Source organism: Podarcis bocagei, assembly GCF_964188305.1.
Source record: "Podarcis bocagei genome assembly, chromosome: 1".
In the NCBI taxonomy this organism is placed as follows: domain Eukaryota; kingdom Metazoa; phylum Chordata; class Lepidosauria; order Squamata; family Lacertidae; genus Podarcis; species Podarcis bocagei.
Genome location: NC_138125.1, coordinates 88,633,103 through 88,658,008, shown reverse-complemented (window position 1 = coordinate 88,658,008; position 24,906 = coordinate 88,633,103). Strand labels below are relative to the sequence as shown.

General features: G+C 46.3%; 1 protein-coding gene and 1 long non-coding RNA gene across 3 annotated transcripts in view; one reads left to right on the top strand and one right to left on the bottom strand.

Moving 5' to 3' along the window:
- The first annotated feature begins 12,937 nt into the window (after positions 1-12,937).
- Positions 12,938-24,699, top strand: FEV (FEV transcription factor, ETS family member). Its single transcript, XM_081201719.1, has 3 exons — positions 12,938-14,347; positions 14,881-14,955; positions 23,323-24,699. The coding sequence occupies exons 1-3, from the start codon at positions 14,299-14,301 to the stop codon at positions 23,823-23,825; spliced, it is 627 nt and encodes a 208-aa protein (XP_081057845.1). The 5' UTR covers positions 12,938-14,298; the 3' UTR covers positions 23,826-24,699.
- The window catches only part of LOC308591178, a 31,695-nt gene continuing 23,246 nt past the window's right edge, over positions 16,458-24,906 (bottom strand). The window contains exons 2-4 of one of the 2 annotated variants that reach the window (XR_014010029.1): positions 20,408-20,494; positions 18,381-18,472; positions 16,458-16,663 (exon numbers count right to left, since the gene is read on the bottom strand). This is a non-coding gene — a long non-coding RNA (uncharacterized lncRNA). The remainder of the gene's footprint in view (positions 16,664-18,380; positions 18,473-20,407; positions 20,495-24,906) is intronic. The other variant, XR_014010028.1, reaches the window with a different exon arrangement.

The window sequence follows — 24,906 nt, the reverse complement described above, 5'->3', positions numbered from 1 at the left end:
CCTGGTATTGATGTCAGACTGACTGGGCGATAATTATTTGGGTCCTCTCTTTTCCCCTTTTTGAAAATAGGGACAACATTTGCCCTCCTCCAGTCTGCCGGGACTTCGCCTGTTCTCCAGGAATTCTCAAAGATGACTGCCAGTGGTTCTGAGATCACATCTGCCAGTTCTTTTAATACTCTTGGATGCAGTTCATCTGGCCCTGGAGACTTGAATACATCTAAACTAGCCAAGTATTCTTGTACTATCTCCTTAGTTATTCTGGGCTGTGTTTCCTCTGCTGAATCATTTGCTCCAAATTCTTCAGGTCGGGCATTGTTTTCTTTATCGGAGAAGACTGAGGCAAAGAAGGCATTGAGGAGTTCAGCCCTTTCTGTGTCCCCTGTACAGCCCAATTACAGAGAGATAGGAGCCAAAGGTTTGATCCAAACATGAACAGACTCTATTCATAAAACAATAAATGTGGAAAAGACCTTGCAAGTCATCTAGCCCATCCCTGTCTACAACGCAGGATGCAACTGGAGCATTCTTGACAGCCTTTGCTTTAATTAGGTGCATAGCTGTCAACTTTCCCCTTTTCCTGCGAGGAATCCTATTCGGAATAAGGGAATTTCCCTTAAAAAAAGGGAAACATTGACAGATATGATTAGGTGTCAGGAACCTTTAGCTCTCCAGATATTTGCTGAACTACATCTCCCATAATCCCTGGTCATTGGCCATGCTTGCTGAGGCTGATGGGAGCTTTAGCAATGTCCAGTGGGCCAAATCATCCCCATACCTGGCTTAAATGTATCCAGCGAAGGAAAGCCCACCACCTCTTTAGGTAAGTCTGCTCCACTGTTAAATGGCTTTTACCATTAGGAAGTTTCTCCTGAGGTTTAGCTCAAAACTGCTTCCCTGTACTTTCCATCCATTAGTTCTAGTCCTGTCCTCTGGATGTTATTTCCTAGGTTACATGACCCATGACAAGTTATGCAACAAAGAGTGCAGATAGAAGACTCAAGAGTTGAATCAAAACAGCAACACTGACATATCACATAACTTGAACTCAAAAGTGAAAAGTGAGCAACCAGTTTAAACCAACACAGGTCCTCTCATAGAACACTATATCAGCTTCATAGCCAACCTACCATCTGTAAAGTGGGCAAGATTCTCACAAACCTGAAGTAGACTTGTCAACTCCAAAAAAGCCACTAATACAGCCCCCCCCAGTGGTCTGCTTTACTAGCAGATTGGTGTGTAGAAATCAGAAGGTCATTCATTTCACTTGCCAATTCTATACAGTAAGCTATTGCTAAAGGCACAGCTACACAGGCTGGCTAAAGTGGGCAACCTTAACTGGGAACTGAAACTAGGTTTGCTTCAAGACAATTTGTTTTTTGAACATTCATCCTGATTTGTTTTCAGGGAGCATAAAGCAAGTATTATCCCACCCTTTCCTGTAATTCTCCTTATTGGGAAGAGGTCTGATTTTGGGGGGAAGTGGGTTTGTGGTGCAACTCTAACTGTGCCACTGAAATTTGCTGGTACAGTGGTACCTCGGGTTACATACGCTTCAGGTTACATACGCTTCAGGTTATAGACTCCACTAACCCAGAAATATTCCCTAGGGTTAAGAATTTTGCTTCAAGATTAGAACAGAAATCGTGCAGCAGCAGCAGCAGGAGGCCCCATTAGCTAAAGTGGTGCTTCAGGTTAAGAACAGTTTCAGGTTAAGAACGGACCTCCGGAATGAATTAAGTTCTTAACCCGAGGTACCACTGTATATGATTGCATCCCAGCCAGAAATAGTGATGGTCTGGAAGTGCCCTAGAAAATGAAAGAGAAACACGAAATACCAGCTGATCCTATTCTCTGAATGAACATTCCCTCCACCTTCTAGGCTAAAGCTACCCATTTGACTCCTATTGACTTTTCTTATCCAATGTATCACCTAATATTCAGATTCGCTTTTGGAATCAATAGATGACCTGCTGTCAGTGCTAGCAAACTGGGCTGCTACTGGTCACTGCAGGTCACAGTTCAGCATACTGTCAAAGCCTGTCAAAGAGAAAGCAAGCTCTGGGTGGGAATTGTAAAATGCACAGAGTGTCTAGAGGTTGGTAATTTTTTCCTCCTGATGTGGAGTCTCTTATCCCTAATCCCAGTGTTTTAAGGTTATTGGAGTTACTTGATAAAATGCAAAATGCATTCAGAGGGATTCTCTTTTTCATTTTTTCATTTGTTCCAGGACAAAGAAGATTATTAGCTATACTTGTGTATGGATTTGTTGGTCTTGAATTGGGCAGCTCTGGAATTAGTAGTCACTACTCTTGGCAAGCACATGTTGGCAAGACATTTGTTCTCAGGAATGTAATGAGCCTCTGCAAACTCTAGGACAGTTCATGCCATACAATAGATTTGTTAGCTTGCAAGGTGCCACAAAATCTGTGCCATTTTTGCTACACTGAATGAAAAGAAACTCAGGTGTGGCCTCTGGTGAAAAGATCATGTCTGATTGTAGGTGCATGGCTCCTTTTCCCTCTCCAAACATCCCTTATCGTGAACCTTGGCAAGCCTTACATAAACAACCCTTGCCAACAGAGCTGCTTTGAACTGAATTGACTTTGCTTGCTTGGGGCTCCTCCCTCGAGCAAAACACTGCCAGGCTCCGCCTCTCAGAGTCAGCCACATCCGCCCAGGAATCCGGCACTGGGCGCCTTCCGTTTGCAGCGAGCAAACCCACCCAGAAGTAAAGTGGGGGAAACACTAGCAGCCGGGCTTCCCTTCTGACACTCGGCTGCAATCCATTGCATGCCGGTTACAAATAAATATCCCCCCCCCCTCTGCTTCGATCCATTACACCGGGTCACCGGAGGAGAGGATGGGGACCAATTCCCACCAAGCCCCTCCTCTGCATCGATTGATTTGCGGTGGGGGAGGCGTCCCATCTCCTGCCTCAGAAAAGGGTCGGAGTCATGGGCTTGTCTTGCAGAATTAATCTCCAGCTCCCACATTTCTCTGGATTCTAGTCATCTGCCCTCGCTGACAATACACAGGTGGTACCTTGGGTGCAGGATGTCCAAGAGCAACAGTTTTCATGTGAATGCACTTTTCACTCGGTAATCATGCAATTAACTGGGCATGATTGATTCATTAACTCTTCTGAGGTGGTAACAAGGAACCAAAACCAGGGGGTGGCAACCTTTCCACGAACAGTATTTTGGACTCAATGATTATTCCTGGGAGACCTATTACCTGTGGTGAGATCACTAGTTCTACTTGGATGATGGACTCAAGGGCACCCTGATCAAATTTGCAGATGACACCAAACTGGGAGGGGTGGCTAACACCCCAGAGGACAGGATCATACTTCAAAACGACCTTGACAGATTAGAGAACTGGGCCAAAACAAACAAGATGAATTTTAACAGGGAGAAATGTAAAGTATTGCACTTGGGCAAAAAAAATATGAGAGGCACAAATACAAGATGGGTGACACCTGGCTTGAGAGCAGTACATGTGAAAAGGATCTAGGAGTCTTGGTTGACCACAAACTTGACATGAGCCAACAGTGTGACGCGGCAGCTAAAAAAGCCAATGCAATTCTGGGCTGCATCAATAGGAGTATAGCATCTAGATCAAGGGAAGTAATAGTGCCACTGTATTCTGCTCTGGTCAGACCTCACCTGGAGTACTGTGTCCAGTTCTGGGCACCACAGTTCAAGAAGGACACTGACAAACTGGAACGTGTCCAGAGGAGGGCAACCAAAATGGTCAAAGGCCTGGAAACGATGCCTTATGAGGAACGGCTAAGGGAGCTGGGCATGTTTAGCCTGGAGAAGAGGAGGTTAAGGGGTGATATGATAGCCATGTTCAAATATATAAAAGGATGTCACATAGAGGAGGGAGAAAGGTTGTTTTCTGCTGCTCCAGAGAAGTGGACATGGAGCAATGGATCCAAACTACAAGAAAGAAGATTCCACCTAAACATTAGGAAGAACTTCCTGACAGTAAGAGCTGTTTGACAGTGGAATTTGCTGCCAAGGAGTGTGGTGGCGTCTCCTTCTTTGGAGGTCTTTAAGCAGAGGCTTGACAACCATATGTCAGGAGTGCTCTGATGGTGTTTCCTGCTTGGCAGGGGGTTGGACTCGATGGCCCTTGTGGTCTATTCCAACTCTATGATTCTATGATTCTATGACTTACTGATCCACATAGCATATGCATCAGAAAGGCACAAACCCCCTTGCTTCAAAAAAAGGGGGGAATGCCTGTTCATCCAATGTTAATAATATTCCTATAGTTTGAAGGAGATTATATATACGTAATATATACAGTACTGGATATGTTCTGAAAATACACAGCATATATGCTATTTAACCTTTAATGTGCTCAAAATACCCTGATGAATCCCCTCACCTGCTGCTCTGAAATGGCGTACCTGTAATAACATTTCCAAGCATGACTTGAGCTTCCAGCTGCTCAGAGCATACTGCACCTCTCTGACAACAGCCACATGCACACTACACATTTAAAAGTGCAATACCATCACTTTAAATAGTCATGGCTTCCTCAAATATTTCTAGGAGCTCCTATTGTCCTCACAGAGCTACAGTTCCGTTCCCAGGGTGGTTCAATAACCAATCCCCTCTTCCCAGGGAGAAGAGGAAATTTGTGGGAACCCATCATGGGCATAGCCAGGATTTTTGTTGGGGGTGGGGGCTGGCAAAGCTGTTGAGCTTTTGAGAAATCAAAGTTGTTGAGCCCATGGAAGTCACCATGCCTGTTTAAAGTGGTACTGTAGCACTTCAAATGTAAGATGTGAATGTGGACAATATTTAGCTTGTCCTCGTGTACCATGCAAACAGGTTTGGAAAAGCTGGACTACTGTGCAGTGCAGGAAAAAAAAAACCTCAAGAAAGGGTCTTGAGGGAAAGGATGGGGAATTTCCTTCAGCTTGAGGGCTGCAGTCTCTCGGGGAACTTTTGAGGGGCTTCATGCCAGTGGTGAGTGCAGGGCAGTTGCAAAAATGGCCAGAGCAACAGATGTGCATCTTTCCTTTATACAGTAAGCTATACAAGCAGTTTGCACCTGTGAGCACACACTTCTTTTCAGGAAACGAGAGGCATTATCGCAATTCAATGACACATTCTGGCTAAACAAAAGGAGAGGGTGTGGAGCAGGGCCAATGAGTGGCATTACCTGGGAAGCAGTGTGGCCTAGTGAGAGCCCCAAGGGCCACATAGTGAGGCCTGGAGGGCCACATTCAGCCCCTGGGCCTGAGGTTCCTTCCTCCAGGCCTATAGTCCTGCAGCTGCCCTATAAATGTGAACTTAGGTCTGTACTCTGTCTCATACTTTGGCTTTGAAGAAATACCCTCCAGCCTCAAGGAGCCTAGGCTCATTCTCCACAGTTAAGAGCTGACCCTCTCCTGGAGTCCATATACATATGGAGTTACATATTCCTCTTGAGCTAGAAGAGCATAGCAAAATTTAGCACTGGAAATTACTTTTATTATTATTTATTAAATTTTGTATATCACCTTCTACCTGCAGATCTCAGGGCAGTTCACAACATTAAATTACAACATAAAAACCACAAAATACATAGTAAAAATAAGAATAACTTAAAACATAACATAAAACAAAAATATCTAATAAATCTAATGAATGCCACACAGGTACAGTCCAATGAAGTTTAAGTACTTCAAAGTCCCCTTGGCTAACAAAGAGTTAAGCATGTACTTCATTGAAATGGCCTGCATATTTGTTTGCTTCCCTGCTCCATCATTGTAAATAAATAATTAGAAGGCCTCAACCCATTCATGTTTTGGTTCTTCCGATTTCTGATTTGCAATCACATATTATGGGGTAATCACCTATTTTCTGATAGAACTCCTATGCTGTGAACAACTGCATACAGGCAGAAATTCAGTGGGTTTCTGACACTGTACTGCAATGTCTATTTGTCGTGCAGCTGCTAAAAGTAAAGCAGAGAAGCCTTGCCAAGAAAACCGGTGGCAGCCAGATCCGTTTGCATTACTCAACATGCCCTTTCAATCACAGGGCGCATGTGGGCTGCTCCTTAGCACTTTCCCTCTGCCCTGCCTCCAAGAAGGAAGTGCCTGCTGCAGGCCTCTCCCTATGCACAAACATTCCTTCACACACAGAACGCCCCACCCCACCTGAGCTCAGCTGTCCACCCTCCCTCCCTTTTGCAAGCAGGTAGCATACCTGAGGCTTTCCTTGCCAGGGCCACGTCAGCTCCTTCCCTGAGCAGGCCCACAGGTAAGTCGAAACAAAGCTGGGGGAGGATTATGCAGTGGGCATCTGCTCCAGAGCCTCATGCAGGAGTTAGAAGTTTTGTGTTTATGTTTTTTTTTAAGGGATGGGAAACTTGAACCTATTCAGGGTCGCTGGGCACAAGATTGCTGTTTTGTGCTGGTGAGAATAGACAGGTCAGCCTATGGCTAGAACCTCATAACTAGGCTGTACTCATCATTGGAGCAGACAGATTTCTTTTCCATATGCAAGTATAAGTGGGGATGTGGGGATTTCAATCCATCACAGATTTGTGACTGAGTGCAGAATCAGGGTGGCAGAGATGATGGTTTAAAGGGTGCACACAAAATACACTTGGGTGAGCTTGTACCATTTATAATTTCCTTTCACTACACTTGGACAGTCTAAAAATCACTCTCCTATCTCCCCCTGCCCTGTCCCTGGAACCTGCTCTGTTTATTTGCCTTCCCTGATCCAAAGCCTTTCAGCCTGTCCTCTGTCCAAATTCACAATCCAGTTGAGGTTAGGACTTAACACTGATGACCCAGAAAAACTGTCTGCGGACAAACGTCGGCTCCCTCGGCCAGTAAAGCAAGATGAGCGCTGCAACCCCAGAGTCATTTGCGACTGGATTTAATTGTCAGGGGTCCTTTACCTTTACCTTTACCTTTTCAGAAGACAGCCAGGCTGGTGCCAGTGTTTTTGGAGGAGTGTGGTTCCAGCTCTTGATCAGCTATGAGATTCACTGTGTTGGGTTTGTCTCTGTATAGCTTACCCTTTGGGGATTTTGGCAAGGATAAAAAAGGGAAATAATATGCCATTTGATCCACCTGCATAGAGGTGATTTGCTTTAAAAATTGAGGTTCCAGAATGCAAGTTTGCCTGGAAGCCACATCATCTGAAGAGAGGGATCCCCTTTTCCTGATCCCAGAAATGTTGGGACTGACCATGGTCATCTATAGTTGAGAGAAATGTACTACTCACATGTTCCCTGCTTATTGTTACTGTACATGTTTCAAGGCTGTTTGTATAGCCTGCAATTTCATGCTTTCATCATGCAGGCACCAATTTCTTTTTGTTTCTTTTTCTAGCCCTTATGGCTACAAATTGTGTGGGCAATACCTGGAAAAATATTAGAAGCCTTGTGGAGCATTGAACAGGATTTGCACTGGTAGAGAGGCTCTCTAACCAGCAGAATATGAATATGCAAATGTGCAAATATATGCAAATTTGATTATTCATGTTGTAGAATTCAGGGTGGGGGTGGCTGGTGAAAAGGTTTAGTTTACCTTAGTGTAGATTTGATTTTAGACTGGAGTGGTAGCTCTCCTCCTTCCCCTGTTTCTTACTCAACCTAGGTGCCCAAATGCAAACAGTTAATAGCCCCAAGTTGTGTTTCTCCTTCACACCATTGAACAGGGGTTAGATGCTCTGGAATAGCTGCGCCACAGCAGTGGCAAGTAGATTTCAAGTTTGCAGGATCCACTTTGTTTTTTCCTGGAACCTCAAAGTCCACCAACTGAAGCAAAGTGCAAAAGAATGGCTTAACTGGGGGCTGTGCTGGACATACGCTTGGAATTAAGGGATATGGCACCTCTGAGTGCATGTCTCAGCCCAGGATTGGAGCTCACAGTCCTTTCATTCAACAATCCATTCCTGGTTTCCCACTCACTCCCACCCCACCAACCTTTGTTTCAGCAACCCAGCTTGGTAGAAAGTCATTGCCAGTGCTTTTTTCTCGGGGTGCATAGGGGTACACATACCCCTAAACATTTTGTGAATTTTTATACTTTTGTCCATTTGCTGTATTTATTTTTCCTGATTTGAACTATAAAATGGTGATTTTCTTGAGTCAAAATGAGAGTACCCATAAACATTTTTTTAAGGGGAAAAAAGCACTGGTCATTGCTATAGTTAAACTACTGAGAATCAGAAATTCTTGGTTATCTGTTTCATGCAAACTACCCAGAAAGCTATTGGTAGATCCTAATTTACCTTCTGCCCTCTCTCACTGTGGCAAATGACCCTTCTAGCCCGTTTGACATTTCTCCCCAGAAAAGGGATGGGGAACTTGTTTCTCTCTACCTGTTGCTAAACTGCAACTCCCATCTTCCCTGATGGGCCAGTGCGGGTTGGAGTCCAGCAATACCTGGAAGGCCACAAGTTCCCCATTCATGCTCCTGAGCCACCTGTCTCAGAAGTGGATTCAACAGGGTAATGTAGATCCTCCTGATTGGGTAACTGGGGCCTCATAAAAAAAATAATAATATTGTGCAACACCAGCTCTACAAGCCAGACCATTGTATTCGCCACCACGAAAGGGAGGGAGGCTGTTGTCACTATCTCACATCTCCTTTGCCTCCTCAAATGCTGCTTTGCTTCTTATGTCCCCAGAGACTGTGTGGGAAGCTTTGGGGAATCAAGAACCCAGTTCCACCATCTTTAATCTACACCACATATCCTACCTGCGCTGGGCTTGTTTTCAGTTGCCTGCGGCTGATTAATAGGACTCAGGCAGCTAAAGCAAGTCTGGGGCATGAAAGGAGAGCCCTCCATTTGTGAAAGATCAAACGTAGCAAGCTGGAGAAAATACACTTGAGCCAGAACATGGAGCAGTACATAAAGATGGCACGGCTGTGGAACACGATGGACCAATGGATCACAGGGCAGAGATGGGTGAAACTCCAACTCCCATCAGCCACACCCAGAAGACCAATTGTCAGGAATGATGGGAGCTGCAGTCCAGCAACATCCGGGGGGAGAGGTGCATAGGTTCCCTATGTCCGCTCAGGGGTGACAGGATGTGAGTGGCTTGTCTGGCTTCCCAAATAGATGATTTGAAATGACCTGAACAAATGGTTTCTGTATACCTGGGATAGGGAAACATTTTCAGCCCAAGGGCCACATTCTCTTGTGGACAACCTTCCAGGAGAGGATCCACTTAACTTCCCATTCAGAAGCATCCCATCCCAATGTTTAAAAAGGAGTGTTGGGACTGCATGGGGAAGAGGCGAAGTGCCTCTTAACACATAGTAACAGCAATAACAGATGAAATGGAAACCTTGGAATACTACATCATTGGTTATCCAAGGATATTTGAGCCCTGAACCCCAGACATTTCCAAATGAGTATGTTTCCATGAGGGTCCACAAGCAGAAGAGCTTGTCTGCCTGTGGGACATCCTCTGTGCAGGAAACCCAGCCTAATCTTTTTCTACACACAGAGAGAGGTGAATAGAGGACACTTTGCACATGTTCAGAGGCATGCCACCTCCCAGTCCGCTTGCATGTACAAAACACCATTAACAGAGGGCATTAACATATGAGATTCCTGAATCTGACAACAGTTTCTTAAAGAGGTTCTGATACTTTATATCAGCAGGCCCATCTCAATATCTGAAAGGATGTCTCTTGTAAACCACACAGAACCATTAACATAGCTTGCCGTGTCTGTTCCGGGGGTGATCTCTGACGAAAGGTTCCTAGCAAAGGAAGGATGTCCATTATGCCCATATATGGGAAGGGAAAAGGAAATTTTTGACCTTGACGTATTAAAACATTGCAAAGGAGCCTGCAATAACAAATCTCTTGTCTCACCACATAAACAGCACACAGCAGCCTGTTCCCACACAAACTGTTCAGCTAAGCTGCCATGACAAGGTGTCGTTTGAACATTGTTAGTTTGAACATTTGGTGTTAATTTGCCAAAACCAGCTAATGGGCCTTGGAATTCAAATGATTAAAGTCCTTCCAGTTCCCCATAACAGCAACTGGCCCAAAGCTACTTAGATCTTCTGTGGCAGCAAGCAATTCTAAGCATGCCTCCAGACTGTTCCTATTTTTCAGGAAGGATTTGAACCCTAGGACAGCAGATCAACTTTATGGAGTTAGGAAAGTGGCTGAAAAATGCACTGAAAAGTGTGGGATGAACAACAGTAAGATGCATGAGCACCCTGCAAGCAAATTGGGATGAATGCCCACTATCATAAAACATATCTATATATGAATCAAAATGAATGTTCAGTAAAGACTGAACATAGTGTAACCTCCATGAAAACTGTGTAAGCAAATCAGGATGAATGCTCAACAAACAGATTGTGTGGAGGAACCCTAAGCCAATGGCCAACAGTGGTGCTGTGACCCCCTCCATTGCATAGGCTGCATTAAGACACCAGAGAAGACTAGCCATCACTGACCCGTTGTCCATACGCAGGAATGTCATGAGATTACAGATTAGTGGCCCACCAGCACTGATGTTATATTGCACCAAACACCATATTAAATCAAGCATCCATCTTAACTTAGCCTGGGCTATGAGCATGCTAGCAGTTATGCAGTTGTTGTCTTGAACCCCTGACCTACCTAGCAGCAAGTCAGTAGTCCCCAGTCCAGTGTCAATCCACATGTCCAAAGTCCAAACCTAAGCACAGAAGCTGAGAGCCATCAACATGAACAGACACAGCCCTAGAACTCTGCTGCCCTTTGTATGCTGATTGTAGCATCTGGGCTTGACGAGGCATGTGACCCTCATCTTTTTCAAACCTACTCCAGCTGAGGAATCACACACCTCCTCCCAGAGCTATCAAGCCCCACCTGACCAGCTAGTGAACTGGGCTGTGGAACCTTGCCTGCCTCAGCCTCCTGCAGCACCCCACTCGCTGCTCTCTATGCCTCAGAGCCCACCATGTTTGTGGAGCCAGGGGCCCCTCTGACTCTGGTGGTGGGTCCTGCTGCTCTGGATCCTGTGCACTGACCCCTATGCCCTTGTCAACCTCCTTCACCCTGTAAGTACTTCCTACACCAACTTCCTCTTCCCCAGCTTGCCCCAGTGTGTCCCAGTTCATGACAGCTGTCCTTTAAACCTCTAGTTACATTTTGTTGCAGGCTAATGAGAACCTTTGGGTTGGCCTGCAAACTGATTCCTACTTCGGTGAGATTTAACTTGTAGTGATGGAATATGGGGAGGGAGATCCTGTGTGCACAACAACAAGGGCAATTTTCATAGCAAGGGGGCCTGTTGCTATTATTTTTCTGAGATTAAAAGTAAGAACTCGAAAGGGAAAGGGAAAGAAGCAGATAGGCATTGTTCTTTCCAGATCTCTCACCTGCCCACCCCATCTTCTTTCAGCTCTCTGTACAAGAGTGTAGACCACGTGTTGTTTTCTTGCTGACTTCTGATGCCTTGACAGCCAAATGCATGCATTCCCCTTATTTAGCCACTAGATGTCTCTGTGCTGTCTGCTTGCCCAGACAAGGTACAGTATTACAGAACCTGGGGGAAATGACAGGACCTAAGGAGGCAATGCCCAACTTTTGTGCATGTGCATGATGTGATGATTATTGATTCATAAGTATTTTGCCCCCCCCCCATTAAAGGTAGACCGTGGTTCTGTATTCTAACAGGGGACAGGATAGAGGCTCTTTGGCATTTTGGCAGAGAGCATATCAAGCTTGCTAACTTGCCAACTCCAGCCTGCATTCGTCAACCACTCTTCGAACCACATTTCTGTAGAAAAGCCTTCCCAACCTGGTGCCCTCCAAATGCTGGTGGACTACTGCTCTCATCATCCCTGACCATTGGCTGTGCTGTCTGGGGCTCCTGGGCCTGGAGTCCAACAGCATCTGGAGGGCACCAGGTTGGGATAGAGCCTTGACAGCCCCTCTCCAGAAGCCAGTGGCAACTGGTGCTCATTGGTACTTGCGGGGCAGAAGACAGGGAGGAAAACAGTAGGTGGGACCATTTTCTCACTGTCCTTCTTCCTGCCAAGTTCTACAAAGGCAAAACTGAGACTAAAGAGGGAGGAAAAGCTGGCAGCCATCACCCCTTTCCCTTGGGCTGGTTGTAAGTAAGAAGGCAGGCAGGTGGAGGCTGGCTGAGGGAAGAGTGAAGTTGGTGGGGTGTTGCCCCTTTTGCCCTAGCCTCCACTGCCAAGAGCAACGCTGTTTCATCACCATCACCCAAAATCTGCTGTCTTGGATAGACTTCTCACTTGGCTCCATAGCTGTGGCAGTAACTGACACCACCATCATGTTTGCCTAGGAGGGCCCTATTTCCAAAGAGCTCCTTCCATTATCATCATCATCAATTTATATGCCACCCATCTGACTGGGTTGCCCCAGCAACTCTGGGTGGCTCCCTACAAAAATAAAAAAATAAAAATAAAAACACAATACAACATCACACACACAAAACTTCAGACATCTTTTAAAAATCACATCTCCTGGGCGGATGCTCCACAGGGCAGGCGTGACTACTGAGAAGTCCCTCTGCCTGGTTCCCTGTAACCTCTTCTCTCTCAATGAGAGAACCGCCAGAAGGCCTTCCGTGCTGTACCTCAGTGTCTGGACTGAACAATGGGGGTGGAGACACTCCTTCAGGTATACAGGGCCAGGGCTGTTTCGGGCTTTAAAGTTCAGCACCAACGCTCTGAATTGTACTCAGAAAGAAGAAGCCCCCAGAAAGGAAAAGAGAGCCCTGCCCTAACCTGGCTCACATAATCCCACCCCCACCCCACCGTTTTCCTGCTAAACCTCCTTCAAGTAGGCTGACATGTGGAACTCATTGTGACTGAGTGATGCGAGAGGTGGGGAAGGAAATACTACTATAATGCACTGTTATAAGAGGTTTATACAGTAATACTGTTTTAATTTACTGAGATTAAGAAACCCACCATATAATTAATATTACTGAAACATCCAAGAGTGCCCCCTTGAAAGCTATCATGTGTTGGTCTTCAAGATGCAACTATTCAACATGGCTACCCCTTTGGAAATACATCTACCTACTACTAGTGTTGTTTTAAGTTACCAACATATATACAATTTTGATTCACTACTGTATAGATACTGGGACAGGTGGAATCGCTTTCCTCCACCAGAGTTATTGAGAGGGATTGGACTATACATGCAAATACAATTAGTTTATTTCAGGGGGAGAGTTAACAGTGGCAAGTAGTGAATGTACCATCTAAATCTTAGATGAGGTAAGTTGTCAGGCCACAACTCCCATGAGCCCCAATCAACACTGCAGGCAGCCCAAGACCTTTGGTGGCAGGGGTGGCAGCCAATCTGAATAAAATATTTGGGGGGGGTTGCAGATAAACCCCACCCCACATAACTGATCACATGATGCAGTGCATGCACACCATTTGAACGGCAATGCTCACGAACCTTCGGAAGGCCTGACCCCCTCAAATATTTTATTGGGGCCGAAGGGACTTTGGCCCCTAATAGTTGGCTCCTATGTCTGGCGGGCACCAGGTTGCAGAAGGGTGGGCGAGTCGATTAACAGATTATCCGATGGTAGCGAAATGGAACCTCTTCATTCAGAGATGCTCGACCTCTGAGCATCTGGTACTGAGGACAAATATCAGGGAAGATCGTTGCCTTGCTGTGCTCCCTCTCAGCTTCTGGAAAGCATCTTGCGAGCCACGGTGGGAAACGACAGAAGCCTTTTGGCCGATTCTGCGAGGCTCCATGGCGAGGAGCGGATGGTGGAAGGAATCCGGTCCCTCCTGTCTCTTCGCCCCCCAAAGGAGGATGCGGCACCTTCGCCACGGCTCCGCTTGTGGGTGGGGGGCGGGGGGCACAGAATCACTTTCAGGTTAAAGGCCCATTAAGGCCTCCGTCGGGGCTCGTTTCCTTGTTGGCTCAGAGGCACTGGAGCAGAAGCGCCGCCGAGCGAGGGCCAGGCCAGGCGCTGTGTGTTTGCAAAGAGTTAAGGAGGCGGAAAATGCGAGGGCCGCGGCTGCCTCTCTCCATAGAAACGGCGATCTTTAACGGGGGGAACTTTATTAAAGTCCGATGTGGCGATAAGCGCCCGCGCCGCGCCTTTAATTAAAGCGCAGAGGAAATTGCAGGCGCCCAGGCCCTGCGCCCCTCGCAGGTTGCTTGGAGACTGCCCCCACCCTCGCCGCCGCTCTCCCCATCCCGCGCCCTGCCTCGACGGGTGGGGACCGTAATACATAATAACAACCATCATCTTCCCCAGGCGAAGGCAATAATACCCCCCGCGGGCGCGGGGTGGGCGCAGAGCTGCCATGAGACGCGGCGCGGCCCGGACCCTGCTGCTCAACATGTACCTGCCAGGTAGGGCAGGGACCAAAGGCGAGGGCTGCCTGGCGCCGCCGCCGCAGCTTTCCACGTGGTGGATCGGTCCCTTTCCTCCCAGCCCAGACCCGAGGCTCCCACCTCTGCCTCCCGTTTCTTCTCCTGCTCCTTTCCCCTAACTGCCATTTCTCCCCCTCCATGAAGATCGCTCCTTGGCGCTCTTCAGCAGGCGCGCAGAGCCGTCTCTCTCGCCGTCCCTCTTTAAAGCTGCCCCGACGGCTCCCATCGGAAGTCGGATTTCCTTTTTCCTGGACGCGTTTCCTGGCTTCATAGCGGCTTGGCATGGGTGGGGGGGCGAGGCAGAGCGGCAGAGGCGGGCGGCAGGGGGACTTTGAAATACAACCAGGCTCGCTCTGGAGAGAGAGAGGGAGCTTGTCCAACGCGCCCGCCCCCTCCATCAAGTCCCAATTACGGGGAGATTCTTGGGTGGGGACCGGGATCGGTTTGGGTTTGCGCTCATTTCCCCCACCTCTCTTTCTCTCTGTCTCTCTTCTTGCTGATCTTATTTGCAGACCCAGTTGGGGAAACTTTGTTCAAAGAAGGCAAAAGCCAGGCGTGGGGATCACTGGGGCCGGGAGTCCAAAAAGGTAAGACCCTCGCTTCCCCGCCTTCCCGGAAAGTACCGAAAAAGGGGTGTGTGGGGCTACTGGGGCACCTTTCAAGGCAGTCTGTTGCCAAAGGGCGATCAATTTGTAGGTTCTTTTTGAAGGGCAAATTTGCTAAATGTCCAATGTGGGGTTCGTCTCGCATCATCATCTTCTGCACCTAAGGCTAAGCAGAGAATGCGCATCATCCAATGCAAGGAAGTCTCCCCTTCAGGGGTTCGAAACCTGTGCCTTATAGGAAGGAGCGCACCCTCTTTTCTCTAGCAAACGCTCTTTAAAGTTGGGTGGGCCCCCAAAACCTTAGAAATAAACGGTGGTGTATATGTGTGGTCGTTGCAAAACCACTTCAAAAGCAACGCGGTACCCGAATCAGCTGCGGGTGCAAAACAAGAAGAACGCCCGGGGTAGGATTTGCTCCTTTCTGATATACGGTATCTATCATTTCAGTAATAATGCAGTTAGTAGGGTTAGGGTGTGCGCTGGTTGATTTGTACCTCTAAAGCACTTGGAGGCGCAAAGCTCCAAATAATGGAGGAAGTGTGGGAATCGTATGCGATCTCTGGCTTTTTTTGAATAAAAAGAGAGAGAAAGGAGGAATTAATATCGACTTCCTTCTGTGAAATCCGATCCTTGGTCTGTCTGGCTCAGTATCGCCTGCCGTGGGTGGCAGCGGCTCTTCGGGGTTTTAGCCAGAGGGTCTTTCTCAGACCTACTTGGAGATGGCAGGAATTGAACTCAGCACCTTCTGTAAGTCAAGCGGGAGCAGCTACAGCCGCTCCAAAACCTCTGCTTTAGTTTCCCATCGCTGTCAAGGGAACCTGCTCCTCAAATGCTTAAGGCGGCGAAGACGTCCTTCAACACCCCGCGCCTCCCGAAATCGGTGTTAGCTGGGATCAAACTGCGCGGAGAGCTGGACCCTGCCTTGGACTTCAGCGGATCTTGACCAGCAAGTTGCCACGGAAAGGAAAAATGACACTCTTCCTTAAGGCTGCTGGCAGAGTAGTAAGCTTTGGTATTGCACCGGGCTCTATTTCAGGCAAGATTGACTACTGCGTTGTTCAAATTCACGGGTTTCAGTGATTTTTTTTTTAAAAAGAGAAAACACTTTCAAGCTTTAGGAGCGTGGAGCGAGGCAAGCCCCCCCCCCCAGCTCTATGTAGCTTGAAAACTTCCTCTTTTAATACACAGTACTGCAATTTTAGTGGCAAGCCCATCTGGGCAAAGAGGGGTCCTATTAAATCTCCTTTCTGCCCTCCAAGAACCGGCACCAAACATCCCCAACCCCGCCGCCACCAAGCGCCCTTTCCCTTCTTTCGGAGGCTTCCCCAGAAACCAGGCTCTGATCGGCCGGGCAACCTGGGTCCCTGCCCAAAGTCGTAGGGAGGGAAAGAATCGAGGGCATTTTCGGCAAGGAGCTGCGGGAGACGTCTTGAAATAAGGTGAAGCTGTTTTCTGGAGCAGAGAACTTAGCCGAAAAGCAGCTCTGAGTTCTGCAATATCATGGCTGGCTGCAGATTCATTTTTATTCTTATAAGAAGGTGAAAACAAAGTCACAGCCGCACTCCTAAGACTTCTCCCCGAGGAAGCATTCTGTCCAAATGGCGCTGCAGAGAACTATTTGCATTCCCAACGCCCGTCTCTTGCACCACCTCGAAAATTCTCAGTCCCTCCGTTGGACACTTTCTCTCACCTTGGAGATAAGGAAACAAGCAGCCCAGTTAAGCCCCAGAACTTGGATCCCGTTCTTTCTGAAAGTATTAAATACGCTGAAATACCGCTGACTCAAAACACACGTACAGTAACTGTTTAACTGCGTTTCGGGGTTTGGGCCACTTAATTACAAAACAAACAAACGCGGGGAGACTCTCTAGCACCCCAGCCTAACATCAGCCCCGATTCAGCTGCCACTAACCCACGTCCCTCTTGGCTCAATCGGTTCCCACTGATGTGCGCCTCTGGCGCAGTTGGGGATCAGCCTTTGGCATTCGTTTCAGCGGGATCTCTCAGGCAGGTTTTCTAGGAAGTAGTAAATCCCCTGAGTTTAACGAGATGTCACTCTCAATCTGGACTACAGTCGAGGAAACCAACTTCTTTCTTAACCTGTTAATGCCAATAGCTGCTACACAAATATCGAGGGCTTAGAGGAGCGGGGGTGTCGCGTTCATAATTCCCAGGTGGGAGCGCCGATGGTCCCTGGATGGCGCGGACTGACTGCTTAGAGCAATTTAGGCGCAGTTGGTTAGAGCATTTTTACACCCCATTTCCTACGGAATCGTTTCGCAACAGTAGCAGAAATAATCTATAGCTTCTCAAAATCGCAGGTTTGAGGGAAAAGAGGCGCAGAAGTACCAACTTACTTATCTATCTATCTATCTATCTATCTATCTATCTATCTATCTATCTATCTATCATCACCATCACAATTATTCTACCCCAGTTTTCTTCCATGGAGCTTAAAGTGTCCTACATAGCTTTCCCCTTGTCTCATCTTATTCTTACAACAACCCTGAGAGGTAAGCTAGGCTGAGCAAGGAAGCGACTGGCCCAAGGAGAACCGCTGGCTGAGTAGGGACTTGAATCCTGGCCTCACAGGTCCCAGCGCTCTAACTACGATGCCACACGGGCTAGCGGGTTTGGCAAAAGGGCGAAATGATGAACGAACGCCATAAAGCCAAGATTATTATTATTATTTAAAAGAAATCTGATTTTATTTTACTTAGACGAAGTAACTCGTCGGTGTGCATTCACCAATTTTTATGTACACCTCCTATCCCAAATACAACTCTGAAGGGGGAGAGGAGAGGAATTCACAGTTTCGGGGGCTGGGGGATTCAACAAATGTCAAAATCTACAACACGCCTGTCTCGTGTTGCGGTGCATCGCTGGGCAGATCTCAATACATCGAGAATGCAAAATAAATAGTTCCTCTTGAACCGGCCAAGAACCCACTCCGGTAAGAGAGAGTAAATAAATATTTCTAAATTCGGCCAATAGTGCCTAATATATGAATAACCTTAGCGGAACCAATAATTCGTATGCATACAGCACTGTAGAGCTTACAAAATACTTCAGGCGCCTTATCTTGTGTTGGTGCAATCCATGAAACTGCCTTGCAAGGTAGATCAATATTATTATCCCAGTACAGTATCTGGATTTTTTCCCTCACCAGGGCAGTGTATGTATATTGGATAAAATATACTGTACTAAATAACATTACGATATCACTTAAACTTAAAAGCACCAATAAAACACAAAAAATGCTATAATGCAGAAGGGCGGGGGCAAAACCCGATGTAAACAGATTCATCTGCTGAGAAATGTGGAGTGAGGCTTCCTTTAGAGCCGACTCCACCTGCAATTTATGCATCCTTACCCAAAAGTAAGGCTGCATTCCTATATTAACTCACCTTGGAGTAAATCCCACGGAACTCAGTGGCTTTCTTCCACGTCAGTGGGTAGAGGACTGAAGCCTACAAAATCGGTTACCGCAGAGGGGAGCCTGAAAAAAAAGCCCCCCCCAAAAAAACAAAGCGTGATACTGTACATCAACATCATTATATGTCAAACGTGTGTATGAATCGCCTTTCTGCCGCCAAGACAGTAATTACAAGCACTGCAAGATTTAAAACCCACCAGTTTAAAGCAGAAGAAAACCAGAAAGAAGAATTAAAAAGCTAGGCGAAAGATGTAGGCCACCAGTTTGACCTCCCCAAGGGCGTTTAAGGCAGTCTCTTAGATAAACAGTGTTATTTTCGCCGCTGAAAATAAATGCTGCCCATTTATTGAATCTCGAGGTTGCAGATCAACGAAGCACAGCGGATAGGGTTTCTCCTTTCTAAGAGAGAGCGAGAGAGAGCGCTTTTTCGAGAAATAAGATGGGAATAAAGTTTTGGGGTCTTGGCGACATATTTTCCCTCCACAAGGTAGTTTCGTTTGCTATTGCCTGATCAATGGATTCCGCCCTTCGGTCTATTTGCAAAGTCAATCTGCCACCAGTTGACAGCGTGCGTAATTTCTAAATAGCTTTGGGCACAATCACGATTTGAGGAGTTGATATCTGAAGTCCGGTTGATCTCAACAGCGGTGGGGGCGGGGAGCAGGCGAGGTTTTAGGGGGAATCCTATGCACATTTACCCGAACGTAAACTTCATTGACCAGTCAACGACGCTTATTTCTGAGGAGCAGAAATTTGAGCAGGCGTGTTGTAGAGGATTGCAGTGTTAAGGTGAGGCAGTAGTCCCACGGCGATGGGTACGAAGTACTCTGCCTTAGAAGTGCTAAACAACCATGCTCCTTGGGTTTATATCTAGGGCGCACGGGGTTATACACAAGCACTTGCGTATATGTAACAGTGTGTATTAGCAAGCATACCCACTTTAAGTTAAGAGAGCACATTAGAAAACTGACACGTGTTGGAAATCAAGTGCGATTGTCTTGGTTTTTAAACGTTCGATTCCCTTTATAAGAGCGTGCACCCTTACAACATTATAGAGGCTGGTACGTGGTCGCCCTCTCCTAAAAGCCCAAAATGAATGGATCACACTTTTCCGCACCTGGAACTCAGAATTGTGAAGAGGAGGGTTAGCGCTTGGACCAAAGCTCTTTCCTCTTCCGGGTTTCATTTATCTGACTTCAAATGTGCTATAGCCTTCCAGATGTTGCATGGACTACACTTCTCCTTTTCTCTGACCATTGGCCTTGCTGGCTGGGGCTGATGGAATGCAACAGCATCTGGAGGACCGGTTCCCTATCCCCTCTGATTCAGTTGTGCCCCCCCCCAAAATATTTGTTGCTTAAGTTACATTTTATATTGGGCGACTGGTTTCCCCAGCAGCAAGTACGAAATACTTGATCAGGTTAAAACTGTCAGCGCTTTTCCTTGTGGCACCTTAAAGATTAGCAGGTTTTATTATGCCATATATTTTCTTGGGCTAAAATCCACTCAGCATCTGATGAAGTGGGCTGTAGTCAATGAATGCTTGTGCTTGCGTTAGGGTGATAGCCAGCCTTTGTGATACTCCAGCAGCCACAATGAAATCAGTGGACTCCAGTGGTCCCTTGATATCACTTAGTCTGCTCTGAGTATCACTAACCTTGGATATCACACTTAGTCTTCCAGAGGCTATAAGACCCTTTGTCGATTTTACTGCCACATATTAACAGGGTTACCCCTCTGGAAATGTTTCATCTTCTATCTGTAGCCTGGCCTACACATGCAGCAGAATAAAGTTTTTGTGGGTAGATGAGGAAAGTCATTTTTTAAAACATTCCCCTAAGGAAAAAAAAGCTCTTTGAAAGTAGAAAGCTAGCAGCTCAGGGAAAAAGGTTTTAGCCCAGCCACCTCTCTGCTGTTCTAGTTTTCTACTTGCAAAAGAGTGGTGGGTTTCTTGGGGGGGGGTACACAGGGAAAGATTAAGAAATGTGATTTCCCTACCTGGCATCTGAAATGTGTACCATCTATTCTACCATCACCCAGTCTACCACCTCATTCTGTTGCAAGTGTAGAGGAGGCCTCTCTAGACTACAATAAAAAAGGAAAGTTAATTTCCAATTATTAGGATCATAAGTTATTTCAGAACCATTTGTTCAGGACAGCAACATCAATAGAGGACATGCATGTGTGAAACTGCTAGCACTGGTCAAATGCTGAACAATATTTTATGTCACTTTATAATAGCACTCAAACCAGTCACTTGTCAATGTTTAAGCTGACACATATGGCTGTGTGAATCAGCTCTTCTTGTCTTGGAAGAAGTAAAGTTAAAAATTATATCATTAGTAGTGTGAGATTCCATAATTGTACACATACAGAAGGTTGGTTCAGATATTTTATTTATTTAATTAGTTATATGAAATATGTCTGTGTTCACTATGCATATTGTAATGTAACCTATCTGACTATCTAGAAACACAGAGAGCACTGGTTTTGTTTTTCATTTTCTGACCTCCATTCCTTCAAATTAGTTCAGACAAAGCAACTTCTCAGGTTTACCTGTAGTAAATAAATGCATCAGTTGTATATTTTTTATACAATTTTTGCTTAAAAAACAAAGCAAAAATATTTAGCAGGAAGCAACACAATAGGTGTGCCAAGCTGTGTAAACCATAATACTCTATAGCGCTTTGTTTGTATCTACGGTAATTGGTCACAACAGTCAAATGAGTGTAAGGCTGTGATCTTCACTGCAAACTTACTTGGGGTATTAAATTCTAGGGTGCTTCTGGATGGGGGCTTAATATTGCAAACAGCTCATTCAGATACGGTAAATGGGGGGGGGGGAGGTGGGCTTTTTTAAATATCAGATTTTCCAATCCAGATTAAATAGGAGGAAATACAAACTGGTGTTTTTATGCCAATGATGTCATGTGGATGCTGTGAAAACCTGCACGCATAGAGGTAATGATTCTGCAACATACACCCACCTAAAAGCACTGCATCTCATATAGAATGGATTCACTTCCTAGTAAAGGTATATAGAGAAGAAAAAGAATATGGATACATTATTTTTTTTAATGAGGAAGGTTTTGGAGTGACTGGGAAAATGCAAAGGATTCAGCTCTGAAGAGTTCAAAGCAGTCAACAGTGTGAGCTATTTGGCTTTCTTAACAGACACAGAGGAATAAGAGTATTATTATATCTTTGAGGGTGGGGCAGTGGTTATGGGAAAGGGATTAAAATATTGTTGTGAGTTGGGGGGGTTAGGTTATATGATGCCTAAGTCCCTTCGAATTCCTGGATCCAGCAAGGGTTAAAATCTAATAGAGGATTCTATTGCTGAATTACCAGTAGCCAGGCAAGGGCCATAGTTATCACCTAAGTATGGTCCTTAGTCTGACAAAGAAAGCTGTTCTGTGCCAGAGGGTAAATGGGTGAGCCTCCTCTTTCACCTGGCTGCTGGGGAGGACAATATCCATAGCTGTGTGAGAGAGCTGGGCTAGAAGCAGGCTGCAGGCAGAAGCCAGGGAGTGAGAGGCATGATTGATTCCAAGACTGTGTCTGTGAAAGAAGCAAGACCACTTGGAGTGTTAATGCTGTAAGCCTCTTTATCTTGAGCTCTGGTTCTATATACAGTATGTGTAAATAAGGACACCACAGTCTCCACTGTCCCCCATTCCAATGAAATGGGACCCTGGGTAAGTTCCTGGAACCCCTGAAATCTTGCACCTCTTTGAGATTGGGGTGACATGCAACATTATATTTTGAGCTCTTCTAGTGGGAGCCTTACGTCATAGAAACTTATTGGTTAGTAATTACGGGTAGGGGGGAAATAGGAAAAGAGTTGACACTTCATATTTTGGCTCAGCCAGGAGTCTGATGTACCTTTTGTTTACCTTTAAATGTCCAGATGATAAGGAAGGATGGCAAGGATTTACAGCAAAAGGAACACAGCAGTCAGTGGGTGGACTCCAACATAGCATTAAGTTGGGTATGCAGGAGCAGAACGAGGTTTGCCCTCCCTTCCCCTATTCTCTCCCCCCTCCCTTCATGCCTCCCCCTAACCCTGTTCTGAAGGTTCCCCAACCCTTTTGTTGCTTGTATTTCCTTTTGTTGTTGCCTTTACTTGTGTTTTAATCTGGAAGTTGCTTTCCAGGCCATTGGGGATATAAATCTTTTGGGAAAGTGTTATGTTAGACTTGGGCCCCAAATATCTGAAACAACACCTTCCCTGTACAGCAACCCTGGAATTAAGATAAAAGAAGGAGGGCCTTCTGGTGTTTTTGTTGCTCTCAGTAGTTGTGAGTGGGTTGAGCTCATGACAGAGCCTTTTTGGTGATGGCCCCAAGAAATGCATCTGACACCACTTCTCTACAGCTTCCATTGACACATCTCTTTACCGTGGCCTTTGAAATTGGAAGTTTTGATGTTGGTGTCTTTTAACTGGAAGGATTATTGATGTTGAGCTTTATTGGGGGTGTTGTTTAGTTTTGACTGTTTTAATATGCTGTAATCTGCCCTGAGCGTTCTAGTGTAGGGCAGCTAAGAAAGAACATTATCATTGTTTACTTATTTAGACTGTCCAGGTAGAGATGGATCTAGTGGCTAGTTGGTGTCTTCAGCATTTGTGCTTAGCATAACATTTAGTCTGGCCCTCAGAATTGGCCTGGGCAAGCCAAACATAATGCCCTCCTGATGCGGCTGGACTCCAGTTCCTGTCAGCCCCAGTCCACCTGCCCATGGCCAAGAGTCAAAGATCATGGAAGCTTTATTCTAACAACTCCTGTAGCAGCAATCCTGGGCTACAAGAATGTGTGGGTCAGCATAAAGGCAGCTTCCTATGTTCATGTGAGGGTGACAGGTCTGCCCCTTCAAGATGGGCCTTTCTCACTGCCCCTCTTTTGGCTTTTCAGGCAGTGGGCAGATCCAGTTGTGGCAGTTTCTGCTGGAGCTGCTTTCTGATCGTGCCAATCTCAACTGCATCGCTTGGGAGGGCACCAATGGAGAGTTCAAACTCCTGGATCCCGACGAGGTGGCCCGGCGCTGGGGGGAGCGCAAGAGCAAGCCCAACATGAACTATGACAAGCTGAGCCGGGCTCTGCGCTACTACTATGACAAGAACATCATGACCAAGGTCCACGGCAAACGCTACGCCTACAAGTTTGACTTCCAGGGCCTGGCCCAAGTCTGCCAGCCAGCAACACCCGACCACACCCTCTACAAATTCCAGGCACCCCTGCCCTTTTCTGGCATTTCCAAACTCAACATCATGGCCTCGGGGGTGACTCCAACCAGCTTCTCCTATTGGCCAGGCTCTACCCCCACCCTGTACCCCAGCCACGGCTTGCAGCCTTCAGCGCCCTTCAGTGCCATGGCAACCTCCCATATCAACAACATGAACAGCCACTACCACTAGGCCTCTCACCACTGCAGGGCAAGGGGGAAGGATGGGGAGAGAAGGGACGGCCCTCAGATTTCATCCTAAGACACTTCCCATTTTGACCAAGGAGGCAACTGTGTGCAGCAGGGAGGGACACTGTATTGAGACGACATCTTAAGATGAGCTGGATCTCAGCAAAGGCATTGGATGATCTAGGGGGCATTTTGTGGGGGGTGAGCTCCCTCCCCATTGAATACAGGGCCCTTCATTTTGTAGAGAACATTTCAGCAATGCCCCCAATTTCTCTCTTTCTTTTTTTCAAACCCCTCTCCCACTATATTGAAATGGCTTCAGAACGCTCTTGTATGTTTTGAAGTCTGGTCATGGACAGGACCAGCAAGGGCTCAGCCTAGCAACACACATACAGTCACACATCCTGAGAGGTTGATGATGGAGGTGAGATAGACTTTCAGGTTAAAGTTAGGCATCCTTGTGAGGTGGGGAAATGCTCCTCCTCCTTTTAAAATCCTGCTGGACACGAAGTCCACTCCCTTAGCTTCAGTGTCTTCATCTTTCCTGGATTAGATACATGGACAGGAATCTCATCCTATCAGGAATCCTGTACTGAACAGGAATACATTACATAGCTGCCATCAGATTTAGCTGGCTGATGATGCCAACTGAGGGCAATTGAAATGGGTGAATGGACATTTTCACAAGGAGTGCTTAAAGGGGGAGGGATTTCTTTTCTTTTCTTATTCTTTTGCTATTGCCTGAAGTGCTGACAAAACCAAGTTTTGGTTCAGCCCTATTCAAAATGCAGTTCTGCAGATACTTCCTTAACCCACAGGAATTAATATTAAAGCAGGAGGACACAAATATATGAAAAGATGTAGCATGGTGTTCCCCAAGCTCCTCACAAACTAGTCTAGGCATCAAACACCCCTCTATGAGCCCCAGCCTAATTCTCAGTCCAGCTGGGCTTCCTCTTTGCCCCCAAACCAAATCCTTTAATGCTGAACACACACAAGAGTTGCAGCACCAAAATACAAGTGTGGTAAAATTTGTCATTGTATAAAGTTTCATTTTAAAAAAATAGTGAGGCAATATAATGGAA

What these genes read in the sequence shown, in the direction of transcription:
- FEV (XM_081201719.1), top strand. Translation starts at nt 14,299, where the DNA reads ATGAGACGCGGCGCGGCCCGGACCCTGCTGCTCAACATGTACCTGCCA. An exon ending in GCTCAACATGTACCTGCCAG is followed by an intron (nt 14,348 to 14,880) that starts GTAGGGCAGGGA and finishes TCTTATTTGCAG; the next exon opens with ACCCAGTTGGGGAAACTTTG. An exon ending in GGGGCCGGGAGTCCAAAAAG is followed by an intron (nt 14,956 to 23,322) that starts GTAAGACCCTCG and finishes TTGGCTTTTCAG; the next exon opens with GCAGTGGGCAGATCCAGTTG.